The 16,132-nt window shown below is 44.4% G+C and overlaps 1 protein-coding gene across 4 annotated transcripts in view; it reads right to left on the reverse strand.

Annotated features, from left to right (window-relative positions):
* Positions 1-487: 487 nt before the first annotated feature.
* TRMT2B (tRNA methyltransferase 2 homolog B) overlaps positions 488-16,132 on the reverse strand; it is a 40,869-nt gene continuing 25,224 nt past the window's right edge. For all 4 annotated transcript variants that reach the window (XM_050775964.1, XM_050775963.1, XM_050775962.1 and 1 more), the window contains 7 exons: positions 9,038-9,184; positions 7,552-7,646; positions 6,685-6,899; positions 6,078-6,179; positions 4,880-4,999; positions 4,567-4,666; positions 488-1,846 (listed from right to left, as the gene is read on the reverse strand). In XM_050775964.1, the coding sequence (XP_050631921.1) occupies positions 1,720-1,846; positions 4,567-4,666; positions 4,880-4,999; positions 6,078-6,179; positions 6,685-6,899; positions 7,552-7,646; positions 9,038-9,184 (906 nt within the window). In that variant the 3' untranslated portion in view covers positions 488-1,719. The remainder of the gene's footprint in view (positions 1,847-4,566; positions 4,667-4,879; positions 5,000-6,077; positions 6,180-6,684; positions 6,900-7,551; positions 7,647-9,037; positions 9,185-16,132) is intronic.

Below are 16,132 nucleotides of genomic sequence, written 5' to 3' on the forward strand. Positions count from 1 at the left end.
CCTAAACTGTTCACTCTGCCCTGCATTGCCTTTCCCAAGGAAACTCAAGTAACAGCAGTGGCCTAAACCTTCCCCTCTTCTGTCTTCTGCCTCCTGCCTACTCTGGTGTATTTCCCATGTAGCCCTATGTGGCATAATATGTCTCCTGTCTCTAGGACCTGTGAGCATAATAGACTTTGTTTTCCTGAGCCTCTCCTGTGTCTCCTCTTCTGGCTATACCTGACCCACCATCTAAAAAAAGAACAGAAAACATTATATAGTAGGTTTAACAGCCATATTTTTCTAAGAAGGAGGCTTCTCTAGAATGTTTGATTGAGAAGAATTAAAAATACCAGTTAACCAGATATCACTTTGTGAATCAGACAACGCTTACTAAGTTACACATCCTTAGGCCTTTAGATTATCAAAACATAATCTAAATTGTTGGGCAAGTACCTAAGAACAATTCCAGAGTTGATGAAATCATGGACTAGAGAATGTTAAATATAGTCAGTTTTCAATATCCAGTTTATTATGCTATATTAGATTTTGGAGCTTTTGCCTCCACACTACACAGCACAGTTATAGGTATTCAGTCTCTTTGAAAATCTCCTTTCCCTTAGGGTCTCTCCAATAACCAATTCTTCCTCCATTGGTGAGAGTTAATTGGTGCTATTGCTCCTAGGGACAACTATATTTTCTTTTCTTTTTTTTGAGATGGTGTCTTGCTCTGTCACCCAGGCTGGAGTGCAGTGGCGTGATTTCGGCTCACTGCAACCCCCACCTCCCAGGTTCAAGCAATTATCCTGCCTCAGCCTCCCAAATAGCTGGGATTACAGGTGCCCACCACCAGTGATAACTACATTTTCAAGGGGCATTCGAGATGCCTTAAAACCAAGAAAACCCGAAAGAATTAATCTCATCTAATGATCAGTCACCCGGTATTCACTTCATGGCTTACTCTCATTTAAAAAACCTCGACTGTGTCTGGTTTTAATCCTTAACTACCTCATGAATCCAGAAGTCTTAGAAATATCTAAAAATTGTAGCATCTCTGAGCAAATGCACAGGCTCCAGTCAATGTAAAATTATTACCAGCTGCTAAAAAAAGGTCATTTGTCCACACCATAAGCAGAATCAAATGGAGGAGACAAGACTATAAACTAAAACCAAGGCTGACATCAATAGGAAGAAACAGTAAAGAACCAGGAGTGGGGGGTGGTCAAACCCAAGCAAACGGGCATGATTGAAAGGGAATCTGAAAACTAAGGTTAAGTCTGCCTTGAGAGGGTGCGGTGGCTCACGCTTATAATCCCAGTACTTTGGGAGGCCAAGGCGGGTGGATCACTTGAGGTCAGGAGTTTGGGACCAGCCTGGCCAACATGGTAAAACCCCGTCTCTACTAAAAATACAAAAATTAGCCAGGCATGGTGGCACGCACCTGTAATCCTAGCTACTGGGGAAGCTGAGGCACGAGAATCACTTGAACCCGAGAGGCGGAGGTTGCAGTGAGCCAAGATCATGCCACAACACTCAGCCTGGGCAAGAATGAGACTCCATCTCAAAAAAAAAAAAAAAGTCTGCCTCAGACCAGAGGCCTACTACATTCTTCCTATTCACAAACCAAAGGTTGGTTTCCACTGTAATGCTCCCGGGGTCTGCAATGTAGCAATATGCCAAACCTGAAAGTTTCTGAAACTTCAGCCTTAACAAATAGCCTGCAGTCTTCTAGGAGGCTGCTTATCGAGTGAAGAGGAGCACCAGCTCACAGTGTGGGGTGTGGGGGAACAAATCCACAGGGACAGCTTGCTGTAGGACAAAGGGCTCGCCTAAGAGCTTCTTAGCAGAGTCTGGAGGACAGCACAGCCTGTAGAAACAGAACATAGCATCAGTTCCCAGGAATAAAAGGAAGAACCCACAGGAATACAATTGCTTAAAATAGAGGCCCTTCCACTGTGTTCCCACAGGCCCCCTGTGTTTCTCTTATACAGCATTTATCTTATTTAATATAACTGTTTTTCTTCACCATCTTCCTTACTGAAGTATAATCTTTTTAAGGGTAGAAATGAAGTAAACACTGCTTAATATTCATTTCTGTGTTCCCAGTATGTGACACAGAATAAGGGTTCAATACATATTTGGTTGGAGCTGAAAAGCCTGTATGTTTATAAGGCCTTAAGATACATAATCACCAAACTGTTCTAAAAAGGGTTGTAACCACTTTACATCCAAACCAGCAAAGTAGAAGAGTATTTGTTTGCCTGGATAACATTCAATACAGTCATGCATCACTTAACAATGGGGGTACATTCTGAAAATTGCATTGTTAGGCAATTTCTTCATTGTGTGAACATAATAGAGCATACTTACACATACCTAGATGACAGAGCCTACTACACATCTAGGCTATACGCTATAGCCTATTTCTCCTCAGCTACAAATCTGTACAGCATGTTACTGTACTGAATACTGTAGACAACTGTAACACAGTGGTAAGTATTTATGTATCTAAACATTAAAAAGTACTGTAAAAATATAGTAGAAAAACTGGTCAACCTGGACAGCATTGTGAGACTCCATCTCTACAAAATTTTAATTTTAACTGATTTTAAAATTAGTTGGGTGTGGTAGTACATGCCTGTATTTCTAGCTACTCTGGGGGCTGAGGCCAGAGGATCACTTGAAACCAGGAATTCAATACCAGCCTGGGCAGCATAGCGAGACTCTGTCTTTACCAAAAAATAAAAAATAAATAAACTAAGGTCCAGACATGCTGGCTCATGCCTGAAATCTCAGCACTTTGGAAGGCTGAGATGAGAGGATTGCTTGAGCTCAGGAGTTCGAGACCAGCTGGGGCCACATGACAAAACGCTGTCTCTACAAAAAACACAAAAACTAGCTGGGCATGGTGGCTCACACCTGTAGTGCCAGCTACTCAGGAGGCTGAGGCGGGAAGATGGCTTAAGCCCAGGAGATAGAGGTTGCAGTGAGCTGAGATCACACCACTGTACTCTAGCCTGGGACAGGATCATCAATATCACTGTTTTGTACCTCCACATCTCGTCCCACTAGAAGGTCTTCAGGGGCAATAACATACATGGAGCTGTTATCTCCTGTGATAACAATGCCTTCTTCTGGAATACCTCCTGAAGGATCTGCCTGAGGCTGTTTTACAGTTAACTTTAAAAAAATAAGTAGAAGGACTATCTGCTAAAATAATAAAAGTACAGTATAGTAAGTATATAAACCAGTAACACAGTCATTTATTATCAAGTATTATGTACTACAGATAACTACACGTACTTAATTTTATAAGTGGTGATGCTGGTGTAAACAAACCTACTGACAGCACAATAAATTTGTTTACACCAGCATGACCACAAACATGTAAGTAACCCATGTGCTAAAACGTTACAACAGCTATGATGTCACTAGGCCATAGGAATTTTTCAGCTCCATTATAATTTTTTTTTTTTTTTTTTGATACGGAGTCTTGCTCTATCACCCAGGCTGGAGTGCAGTGGCACAATCTTGTCTCATTGCAACCTCCGCCTCCTGGATTCAAGCGATTCTCCTGCCTCAGTCTCCCAAATAGCTGGGATTACAGGCACGCATGACCACCACACCCGGCTAATTTTTGTATTTTAGTAGAGATGGGGTTTTACTATGTTGGCCAGGCTGGTCTTAAACTCCTGACCTCAAGTGACCCTCCCGCCTCAGCCTTCTGAAGTGCTGGGATTACAGGCGTGAGCCATCGTGCCCGGTCAGCTCCATTATAATCTTATGGGACCAACATCATATATGCAGTCCATTGTTGACTGAAATGTTATTATGTGACACAAGACTGTAGTTTAGATAGCATTGTCCCATTATAATCAAAAACACAACAAAAATATTCCCTATCACATCTACAATGGAACATTTTCTTATCCAATATAATAAGCAAAAGGAAATGAGTATTAGAAGGAGAGGGACAGAATTATTTTTATACATGGTGATCATATGGTCAGCTGCCACAACAATGTGAGAACCAACTAAAAAATGAATAAAACTAATAATAGAGTAAGGTAGCTGTACACCAGATTGGCAATAACTAATTGGAAAATGTCATGAAGGCTGAGCATGGTGGCTCACACCTGTAATCCTAACACTCCCGGGTTCAAGCGATTCTCCTGTCTCAACCTCCCAAGTAGCTGGGATTACAGGCACACAAACCATGCCTGGCTAATTTTCTGTATTTTTATAGTAGACATGGGGTTTCACTGCATTGCCCAGGCTAGTCTTGAACTCCTGAGCTCAGGCAATCCACCCATCTTGGCCTCCTAAAGTGCTAGGATTACAGGCGTGAGCCACCACACCCGGCTGACACATTCTTAAATTTTGCACCCAAACTAAGTACTTGACTTGCCTCATTCCTGACCCAGCCCTGTAATTGAGTCTTGAAGGTGGTATTTTTTTTTTTTGGTTTCTGTTTCTTTACACTTCTCATGACTTGAAAGCTCAAATCACTTTCCAACTGTGTGCACGATAAGCATGAATGACTTTGATAATCAGAACAAAAAATTTTAAACAGAAGTCAAGACTTACTCAATGATATTCCTAGTGGATTCACCATGGAGCTTGCAGGAAACAAAAACTAGCGTGCGGATGGCCCTGCAGTTTCGAATGGCTTGAATCACCTTGTAATCTGAAGGAAGAAATACCTTGCTATTAGTATAATTAACTACCATGGTCTCTGTTATCACAAACCTCCAACTGACCAGAACTCAGGATTGATTAGAAATAGAGGGGAAACAGGTTCAGAGCCAGCCCACTGGAAGTACCCATAGCATGGTGTGGAAAAGAAGAACCAAAGTTGGTGGATAACACTGGGAACATCAAAATAGCTGTTCATCCTTACGCAGTCCGGCACGGGCTGGGTTCACCACAGCAACAACTGACTGTCCATCTTCCTTTGACTTTAGTAGCCCTGGCAAAATCTTCTCTGCTGGACCAGTGTGAAATTCAGAGTTGGTGATGCCTATGGAAGACAGGCCCACATGACATAACTCAAGCCCAGCAGTGGGGGAAAGCTTCAGCTTCACAGAAATGCACAGGAGCCAAGGGCTCTGCCATCTTCCCTTTGGATCTAGCATCACTCCAAGTAACAAGGAAAGAAGTGCTTTTGGACAGACCCGCTTCATTTTTTCCAAAGTACTTTCCCTTAGAGTATCTCAGTAAGCCTTTCAGCTTGAGCAACTAGTGTTTACACTTTTTTTTTTCTCTTGCGATGGAGTCTCGCTCTGTTGCCCAGACTGGAGTGCAGTGGCGCGATCTCGGCACACTACAACCTCCACCTCCAAGGTTCAAGCAATTCTCTGCCTCACCCTCCCGAGTAGCTTGGATTATAGGCGCCTGCCACCACGACCGGCTAATTTTTGTATTTTTAGTAGAGACAGGGTTTTACCATCTTGGCCAGGCTGGTCTTGAACCCCTGACCTTGTGATCCACCCGCCTCAGCCTCCCAAAGTGCTGGAATTACAGGTGTGAGCCACCATGCCTGCTATTTTACAACTTTACAACTCACATAGCATGGAAGGACCTATACCAAGACGAGAATCTTGACTTTTGCTCAAGTGCTCTTCCTGCTATATCAGACATTTTCACCAAATGCCTCAGGAGCATTCTGGAGGTGAAGTAGTGGGAGCAAGATGATCTATTTTCTATATTGCAGTTTGACAGAAGACTGCGTTTGAAGAAAAGGTTTTGTTGCTGAAAATGTAGGTTTGAAACCTATTGTATTATGCTATAAGGCCTCATGAGTCTAATGTCAAGGAGATTCTTCTATTCTGTCCAAAGTTTTGCAACTTTTCTTCCTATCAGCTAGACATGTACCTTTCCTTAGGCTCCTCTTCTGGATAGGAAAAACGTTAGATATTGGTACCTATTCCAGAAAACTATGAGGATCTATTCCAGAAAACCATTCTGACCACTCCAGAATTCCCTCCCTTCCTCCCTGTGGGTCAGGGATACAGTAGTTGTCCTTTCCCACACAATTCTTTCCATAGCACGGAAACAACTGCATCCCTTAATTTCTATACAGACTGTAAACTGTGTACCATTGAAGGCTGCAGTCCATCTTGCATCCTCCACTGCCTGCTCCACCAATTCAATCCCGAGGACCTGAGATGTATGCTGAGCCAGAGAGAGGCCAATCACACCTGAAGAAGTAAAAGAGAAGAAGAAGGAGGCAGCATTTTAGGGTTTGGGTGTGGTAGTTTGTTTGTTTTTTGTTTTGTCTTTTTTTGTTTGTTTGTTTGTTTGTTTTAAACAGGGTCTCACTCTGTAGCCAAGGCTGGAGTGCAATGGCACACAGTTCACTGCAGCCTCAACTTCCCGGGCTAAAGCAATCCTCCTGTCTCAGCCCCCCGAGTAGCTAAGACTACAGGCTCATGCCACTATGCCCAGCTAATTTTTAATTTTTTTGTAGAGATGGGGTCTCACTATGTTGCCCAGGCTGGTCTCTAACTCCTGGGCTCAACCAATCCTCCTGCCTTGCCTCACAAAGTGTTGGGATAACAGGCATGAGCAACCACACTTGGCTGCAATTTTAGGGTTTTAGACCAATAAGATTACGCCTGCACCACTCTCCCCGACCACCTCTGCAAGCTACAAGGGCCCTGGGAGCTGAGCAGCATGCAGATTCTGCCCTGGGCTTCCACTTGCCAGTTCCACAGCAGATGTCAAGAAGGATGGTGTCAGAGTTCACTCCAGTCAGCTCCCCCACAGTCCGATACAGCATCTCTGCACCAGCAGTGTTTATCTGGAAAAAGGCATCTGGAGAGATGCGGATCTTCAAGCTCAGAAGTTCTTCAAAGATGTAGGGTTCCCCAAACAGAAGCTGATAGGGAGACTGCTGATGGCTACAACGGGTCATGGTACTGGAAAAGAATAAAAGAAGAAAGCATCTTGAGCTGCGCATGGTGGCTCACACCTGTAATCCCAGCACTTTGGGAGGCCGAGGCGGGGGGATCACCTAAGGTCAGGAGTTTGAGACCAGCCTGGCCAACATGGTGAAACCCCGTCTCTACTGAAAATCCCAAAATTAGCCAGGTGTGGTGGTACATGCCTGTAATCCCAGCTACTCAGGAGGCTGCAGTAGAAGAATCACTTGAACTCGGGAGGTGGAGATTGCAGTGAGCCAAGATTGCACTACTGTCCTCCAGCCTGGGTAACAGAGCGAGACTCAGTCTCAGAAAAAAAAAGAAAAAAAATAAAAAGAAAGCATCTTGAAATGGCAGACCATCACATCACTAGTGGTTGGGTAGACAGGGAGGCCCCAGCATCTCAGCTAGGAGACACAGTCCCTGCCATGGCCCTGAGAGCTCTGCAACGGTTTCCCCATCAGGGGATGAAAGTCCATGTGGACACTCTCACATCTACATTCTGGCCTGTGTTCCCAGACCCGGCTGGTGTACAAGGGCCAGAACCATTTAGCCAATATCCTCCACCATCAATCAGCAACCCTGCATTGGCAATCCATAAACCAAGAGTCTGGCAAGCCATCAGCCTATTTGGCTGTCCCAGGTTTACCTTTCCTGGAAGTAAAGTGAGGTCAAGTCACAGGCTGCTCCAGGACCTCTGATGAAAAATTCCTTTACAGTCTCCTTCTGAACATGGAGCTCCTCCTGCCCAGACCACAAAATTGGTAGTTAAGCAAAGACTCATCTCTAACAAATTTTCTCTCTAAGCTCTATAGTAATCAGCCCTGCAGTAATCAGACACGAAGACATTTCACAAATCTTATTATAAATAACACTTAACATAAAGCAGGTCAGACATGATGGTTCATGCCTATAATCCCAGCACTTTGAGAGGCTGAGGTAGGAGGACTGCTTGAGCCCAGGAGTGTAAGACAAGCGTAGGTAACATAGCAAGATCCTGTCTCTACAAGCAATCAAAAAGGCTAGGAGTGGTGGTTCACACCTGTAATCCCAGCACTTTGGAAGGCCAAGGCAGGCAGATCAGTTGAGGTCAGGAGTTCGAGACCAGCCTGGCCAACATGGTGAAACTCCGTCTCTACTAAAAATACAAAAATTAGCCAGGTGTGCTGGCACGTGCCTGTAATCCCAGCTACTTGGGAGACTGAGTCAGGAGAACTGCTTGAACCAGGGAGGCGGAGGTTGCAGTGAACTGAGATCATGCCATTGCACTCCAACCTGGGCGAAGAAGCGAGACTGTCTCAAAAATAAAAATAAAAAAAATTAGCCAGGTGTGGTGATGTATGCCTGTAGTCCCAGTTACTTAAGAGGCTGAGGTAGGAAGACTGCTTGAGCCCAGGAGTTTGAGGCCACAGTGAGCTATGATTGCACCACTGCACTCCAATCTGGGCAACAGAGCAAGACACTGTCTCAAAAAATAAAAATAAAAAATAAAATTCTTACATAACTACAGAGAGCCTAAGTATTAGCTTGATACCAGGATATACTGCCAATAAACCGTGTAGGAACAATAGGGTTAAAAACACCAGGCGTCAAAGGGCCTGGGTTCAAATCCTAGCTTTGCTATTTACTGATTCTTTAACCTTGGGTATTTCTATGCCTCCATTTCCTCAGGTGTAAAATGAGGGTGACAATCTCTCTCCTCCTGCCTACCTTACAAGTTTGTTGAGATGATCATATAAGTATAGGAATGTTTTAACACAGGTATGTTTGAAAGCACCAAGTGCATGACAAATGTAAAGTACTATTTGGGTTATGAAATTCTCTGACATTGCAGTCTCTATTGTGAACTGGCATTTGGATTTGGAAGAGCAACTACTACCATGGGCAAAGTTCTTGTGAAATTACTTGGGAGTTCTCACGTAGCCTAGCTACAGTCTCTGTGGTTTGATTATGCGAGCAGTATGGTTAAATAGTATCCTTGCCATCTTCTCCTCATCTCTAACTCTTCTCCCCAATCAACACAAATACTCTGTGGATGTACAGTTTCTGCTATATGCCCTGAAACTTCAAAAAAAAACAATTACAGTAATAGTAGTAGTAAAAGTGATGGTTGCTTAACATCTTGTGAGGCTCACCTGACTTAATTTCTGGGGATGGAAAGTGATGATAGCCATTGTGTGCCCTTGGCTATTGGTGCGGACTATGAGCTCACGCCAGTATCCACCTTCATGAAATACAAGGCAGGGCTCCAATGGAGACTGTCGAAGGAATACTTCATAGTACTAGGAAGAGAACCGAATTATTACACAAGCAAAACTAGCAAGTTTCACAGCTGATTATTCATGCTAGGTGATGGTTTGCGGCTACACTGTGTCCCCCAAAAACTCCTATGTTGAAGCCTTAACCACCAGTACTCAAAATGTGTCTATATTTTGAGACAGGGCCTTTAAAGAGGTGATTTAGTTAAAATGAGGCAGTTAAGGCAGGCCTTAATCCAATCTCACTGATGTCTTTTTTTTTTTTTTTTTTTGAGACGGAGTCTCACTCTGTTGCTCAGACTAGAGTGCAGTCGCATGGTCTCGGCTCACTGCAACCTCCGCCTCCCGGGTTCAAGCAATTCTCCTGCCTCAGCCTCCTGAGTAGCTGGGATCACAGATGCCCATCACCTAGCCTTGCTAATTTTTGTATTTTTAGTAGACACAAGGTTTCACCATGTTGGCCAGGCTGGTTGCGAACTCCTGACTTCAGGTGATCCTCCCGCCTTGGCCTCCCAAAGTGCTGGGATTACAGGTGTGAGCCACCGCACCATGCCTGCTGTCTTTGTAAGAGAAAATGTGGACACACAGAGACACCAAGGTTGGGTACACAAAGAAAAAGACCATGTGACACAGCAAGAAGGTGTCTATACAAGCCGAGGAGAGAGGCCTCAGCAGAAACCAAACCAGCAGAGACTCTGATCTTAGACTTTTAGCTTTCAGACAAGGAGGAAATAAATTTCTTTAAGCCACTCAGTCTGCCGTATTTTGTAATGGCAGCCCTTGCAGACAAATACAGTGATACAAGAAACATGATTAGGCCGGGCGCGGTGGCTCAAGCCTGTAATCCCAGCACTTTGGGAGGCCGAGAGGGGCAGATCACGAGGTCAGGAGATCGAGACCATCCTGGCTAACATGGTGAAACACCATCTCTACTAAAATACAAAAAAAAATTAGCCGGGCGTGGTGGCGGGCGCCTGTAGTCCCAGCTACTCGGGAGGCTGAGGCGGGAGAATGGCGTAAACCCGGGAGGCGGAGCTTGCAGTGAGCTGAGATCCGGCCACTGCACTCCAGCCTGGGTGACAGAGCGAGACTCCGTCTCAAAAAAAAAAAAAAAAAAAAGAAACATGACTGACCGGGCACAGTGGCTCAAACCTGTAATCCTAGCACTTTGAGAGGCCAACCTGGGAGGACTGCTTATGTCCAGGAGTTCAAGACCACCTGGACAACATGGCCTGTCTACAAAAAATAAAAAAAATAGGCTGGGTGCAGTGGCTCAAGCCTATAATCCCAGCACTTTGGGAGTCCAAGGCGGGTGGATCACTTTGAGGTCAGGAGTTGAGACCAACTGGGCCAACATGGCAAAACCCCATCTCTACTAAAAATACAAAATTTAGCCAGGCATCAGGGTGGGCGCCTGTAATCTCAGCTACTCGGAAGGCTGAGGCAGGAGAACTGCTTGAACCCAGGAGGCGGGTTGCAGTGAGCCGAGATCATGCCACTGCACTCCAGCCTAGGCAACAGAGACTCCATCTCAAAACAACAACAACAACAACAACAACAACAACAATTAGCCAGGCATGGTGACACACGCCTGTAGCCCCAGCTACTCGGGAAGCTGGGGTGGGAGGATGGCCTGAGCCCGGGTGGTCAAGGCTGCAGTGAGCCGAGATCTTACCACTGCACTCCAACCTGGGCAACAAAGTGAGACTCTGTCTCAGAAAAACAAAAAAGAAAGAATCATGATTCCTGCCCTGTGACTTTACAGAGGATGCTATCAATTACATTCCGAACTGTAGGCTCCATGAAGCGAGTTGTTTCCTTAGTCTGACATATGTGTTCAATAAATATTATTGAAAAATTGTATGAATGACTGAACAGGAAAGGTATTCTTACTTAGAACTCCAATTTATTTATGGAAAATAATCTTCCCTTTCTGTGAATTCCTAATGTATTACTAAGCTGCTACGATTCCACTCTTACTTTTAATGTCCTGATATAAGCACATCATTTCTATATTTCTTCATATAACCGAGTACCAACTATATTATAGCTTAGTCAGATCCTCCATTTCCTCCTGGTATATACAAGTCAAATGCAATCCTGATTTAGTTGTTATGATCTCAAAAATCCTAAAAGCCAATTGCTGCCATAACAGGAAACACCATCTGATTTACTAGGTCCTTTTGTTCTCATAATGCATGTGTTCTGGGTCCACTGTATTTACAAACAAACCACAAATTATGTAGTAAATGGGGAATTATACCACAAAACAGCGCTACCTGAGAGGTAAGATCAATTAAGGTTGTACCTGATCACTTTTGCTATAATTTCACATAAGATATCCTTGATTTTTACTCAACATAGTTTTCAAATTTTAAGGTTGGTGATTTAAAGAAAGCCTAGTTCCACTGGGCGTGATGCCTCCTGCCTGTAATCCCAGCACTTTGAGAGGCCGAGGTGGGCAGATCATTTGAGGTCAGGGATTCAAGACCAGCCTGACCAACATGGCAAAACCCCGTCTCTACTAAAAATACAAAATTTAGCCAGGTGTGGTGGCGGGCACCTGTAATCCCAGCTACTTGGGAGGCTGAGGAGGAAGAATCGCTTGAACCTGAGAGGTGGAGGTTGCAGTGAGCTGAGATTGTGCCACTGCACTCCAGCCTAGGCAAGAGTGAGACTCAATCAAAAGAAAAAGAAAAGAAAAGAAAAGAGGAGAGGAGAAGAGAGGAAAGGAGGAGGAAGAAAGGGAGGGAGGGAAAGAAAGAGAGACAGAAAGAGAGAGAGAGAGAAGAAAGGGAGGGAGGAAAGCAAGGAAAGAAAGAAGAGATGGAGAGGAAAGAAGAAAGAAAGACTAGTTCAACTGTTGTTTACTGGCTGGTTAGAAAGGAATGCTTTTTGGAAGCAAAAAATATCATATAAAGCCTGATGCAGTGGCTTTCGCCTATAATCCCAGCATTCTGGGAGGCCAAGGTGGGTGGGTGGATCACTTGAGGTCAGGAGTTCGAGACCAGCCTGGGCAACATGGTGAAACTCCTTCTTTACTAAAAATACAAAAATCAGCCAGGCATGGTGCCGCACACCTGTAATCTCAGCTACTCAGGAGGCTGAGCAGGAGAATCGCTGGAACCCAGGAGGTGAAAGTTGCAAGGAGCCGAGATCACACCATAGCACTCCAGCCTGGGTGATAGAACAAAACTCTGTCTCAAAAAAAAAAAAAAAAAAAAATTTCATATAGGCTCTGGAAGGATGGCAATTGAAAAACTGAGCTTGACTTAAAGGATAATGGGTAAATATGAAGTACAGCTTCTCCCCTGTATGACCTAGGGCCTTGGTTTCTTCATTGTAAGATGGAAACTGAAACTCCTATTCTTATATGGGAATGCTTAAGTAAGTATTAAGATTAAAGGGAACTTCTGGTTAAAATAACAGAATATTCCACCTAAAACTCCTACTAAATGAAAGTCCTACTAAATCCTACTAAAATGAAACAAAGGGATTAAAAAGGCATAAGCTTATTTAGGTTCATTGTTTCCAACAATTCTCCCTTCTCTCTCCTGCACCATCATTGCCTTCGCTCCGTACTGGATCATTCCCATCAATATACTATCAGATTGCTTTTACTCTCCCATTTTAAGCAGAAAAAAAGAGGAATCTTCTTGACCCTATATTCCCCAACTCTGGTCCTCTTTCTCATAAAACTCATCACAAGAACTGAGCCTATTCACTGCCTCCCATTCTTCTACTCACCCAGCTGAATCAGGTCACTACTACTCTGCGAAAACAGTTCACATTAACCTGGTCACATAACATGACCTCCTTGTTATGAAGTCCAATGGTTAACTTTAAGTCCTCACTTCCTTGACCTATCAGCAAGCATTGGGCACAGGTGAAAAGCCACTCCTTCTCTGTTTACTTTCTTCCTCTGGCTCCCAGGGAAACCTTACTCCTGTTTCTTTCTTTTTTTTTTTTTTTTTTTTTTTTTTTTTTTTGAGAAGGAGTCTCACTCTGTTGCCAGGCTGCAGTGCAGTGGTACAATCTCGGCTCACTGCAACCTCTGCCTCCCAGGTTCAAGCGATTCTCCCGCCTCAACCTCCTGAGTAGCTGGTACTACAGGCACGCGCAAACAAGCCCAGCTAATTTTCGTGCTTTTTTTTGTGTTTTGTTTTTTTTTTTAGTAGAGATAGGGTTTAACCATATTGGTCAGGCTGGTCTTGATCTTCTGACCTTGTGATCGGCCCACCTTGGCCTCCCAAAGTGCTGGGATTACAGGTGTGAGCCACCGACTCCTGTTTCTTACAACCTCACTGACTGTCCCTTCTCAGTCTCCTTTACTGGTTCTTCCTCTTCTTCCAAACCTCTTAAAATGGGAGTGCCCCAGGGATTGGTCCCTGTTCCTCTTCACTTTTCTATCTACTCTCACTCCCTTGGTGATCTCTTGCCAGCCTCATAATTTTAAATGACATCTACATGCTAACAATTCCTGGATTTCTCTCTCTTGAACTTCAGTCTAATATAGCCAACTAACTACTTAACATATCCATTCAGATGTTTAATAGGCACCTCAAATACAACATGACCAAAACTGAACTACTCATCTCCTCCAACCCAAATCTGCTCTACCAGTCTTTCCAGTCTCAGTTGACAGTAACTTCATTCTTCCACTTGCTCTACACAAAACACCGGGGGCCATTTTTTTCATTTTTTTATATTAAGGTATAATTGATACATAAAATTTGCACCTGTTTTTATGTATATATTTTGATGAGCCTGGACATATACATATACTTGGGCATATACATATACCAACCCCCACCAGCCAAGGTACTAAACACATTCATTACCTCCAAAAAATGTCCTTGTTGGAGCCATTTTTTACTTCTCTTTATTTTTTTGAAACAGAGTCTTGCTCTTGTCACCCAGGCTGGAGTGCAATGGCATGGTCTAGGCTCACTGCAACCTCCGCCTCCTGCATTCAAGCGATTCTCCTGCCTCAGCCTCCCCAGTAGCTGGGATTACAGGTGCCCACTACCACATCCAGCTAATTTTTGTATTTTTAGTAGAGATGGGGCTTCACTATGTTACTATGTTGGCCAGGCTGGTCTCGAACTCCTGACCTCAGGTGATCTGCCCAACTCAGCCTCCCAAAGTGCTGGGATTACAGGTGTGAGCCACCGCACCCAGTCACTTCTCTCTGTCTCTTATACCTCTCATTCAATCCATCAGGAAATCCTGTTGTTCTAGCCTCAATGTATATCCATCTCCACTGTTACTACTGATTGATCTACATCATCTCTCACCTAGATTACTGCTGCACAGCTTCCCTCAATTGGTCTCCCTGCTTCTATCCAACCATGCCCCCACCAATAATCCATTCCCTACACAACAACCAGAGTGATCATTAAACCATATCATGACATTCCTCCTTCACCCCATCAAAATCTCTGACGGTTCTCCATTTCATTCAGAATGATGTGGTTTGGCTCTATGTCCTCACCCAAATCTTATCTCGAACTGTAATCCCCACATATTGGGGGAGTGGCCTGGTGGAAGGTGATTGAGTTATGGGGGCGGACTTCCCCTTGCTGTTCTGGTGATGGAGTTCTCACAGGATATGGTTGTTTGTTAAGTGTGTGGCACTTCCCCCTTCTTCTGTCTCCTGCTTCACCATAGTAAAATGTGCTTGCTTCCCCCTCCACCATGATAGTGTGTTCTGAGGCTTCCCCAGGCATGTGGAATTGTGGGTCAATTAAACCTCTTTTCTTCATAAATTAGCCAGTCTCAGGAAGTTCTTTACACCAATGTGAGAAGAGACTTATACACAGAATAAAAGCCAAAGTCACTACCATTAACTCTCACCTCATCTTCTACTATTCTTCCTCTCATTTGCCTGGGTCTACTGTCAGTTCCTCCAAAAAGCCAGCCACACTCTTGTCTTGAGGTCTTTGCAATAGCTCTTTCTTTTGCCTAAAATGCTTTTCCCTCAGACCTTTGCATGGCTAACACCCTCACTTCCTTTAAGTCCTTATTCCAGGGTTTCTCAACATCAGCACTACTGACATTTGGGGGCAGAAAATGCTTTATTGGCCAGGTGCAGTGGTTCATGCCTATAATCCCAGCACTTTGGGAGGCTGAGGTGGGCAGATCACACGGTCAGGAAATCAAGACCATCCTGGTTAACACGGTGAAACCCTGTCTCTACTAAAAATACAAAAAATTAGCTGGGCATGGTGGCGGGCGCCTGTAGTCCCAGCTACTCAGGAGGCTGAGGCAGGAGAATGGCGTGAACCTGGAAGGCAGAGCCTGCAGTGAGCCGAGATCGCACCACTGCACTCCAGCCTGGGCGACAGAGCAAGACTCCGTCTCAAAAAAAAAAGAAAAGAAAATGCTTTATTGTAGGGGGCTGATCCATACACTGTAGGATCTTTCATTTTTTAGAGACAGAGGTCTTGCTATGTTGTCTAGGCTGGAGTACGGTGGCTATTCACAGGTACAATCATAGTGTACTACATCCTCAAATTCCTGGGCTCAAGCAATCCTCTACCACCTCAGCCTTGTGAGTAGCTGGAACTACATGTGCGTGCCACTGTGTCCAGCCATTGTAGGATGTTCAACAGCATTGCTAGCCCCTACCCAGTAGATGCAAACACCACCACCCAGCCACGCCCCAGTGATGACAACCAAATATGTCTCCAGACATCACTGCCAAATGTTTCCTGCAGGACAAAACTGCCCTCGGTTGAGAATCATTGCTTTATTCAGATATCATTTTCTCAATGGGGCCTACCTTGACCCTATTTAAAATTACAATCCAGGCTGGGTGTGGTGGCTCATGCCTGTAAACCCAACACTTGGGGAGACAGAGGTGGGTGGATCACGTGAGGTCAGCAGCTCGAGACCAACCTGGCCAACATAATGAAACCCCCGTCTCTATCAGAAATATAAAAAATTAGCTGGTCACGCCTGTAATCCCAG

Source organism: Macaca thibetana, chromosome X (assembly GCF_024542745.1).
Source record: "Macaca thibetana thibetana isolate TM-01 chromosome X, ASM2454274v1, whole genome shotgun sequence".
Lineage (NCBI taxonomy): Eukaryota > Metazoa > Chordata > Mammalia > Primates > Cercopithecidae > Macaca > Macaca thibetana.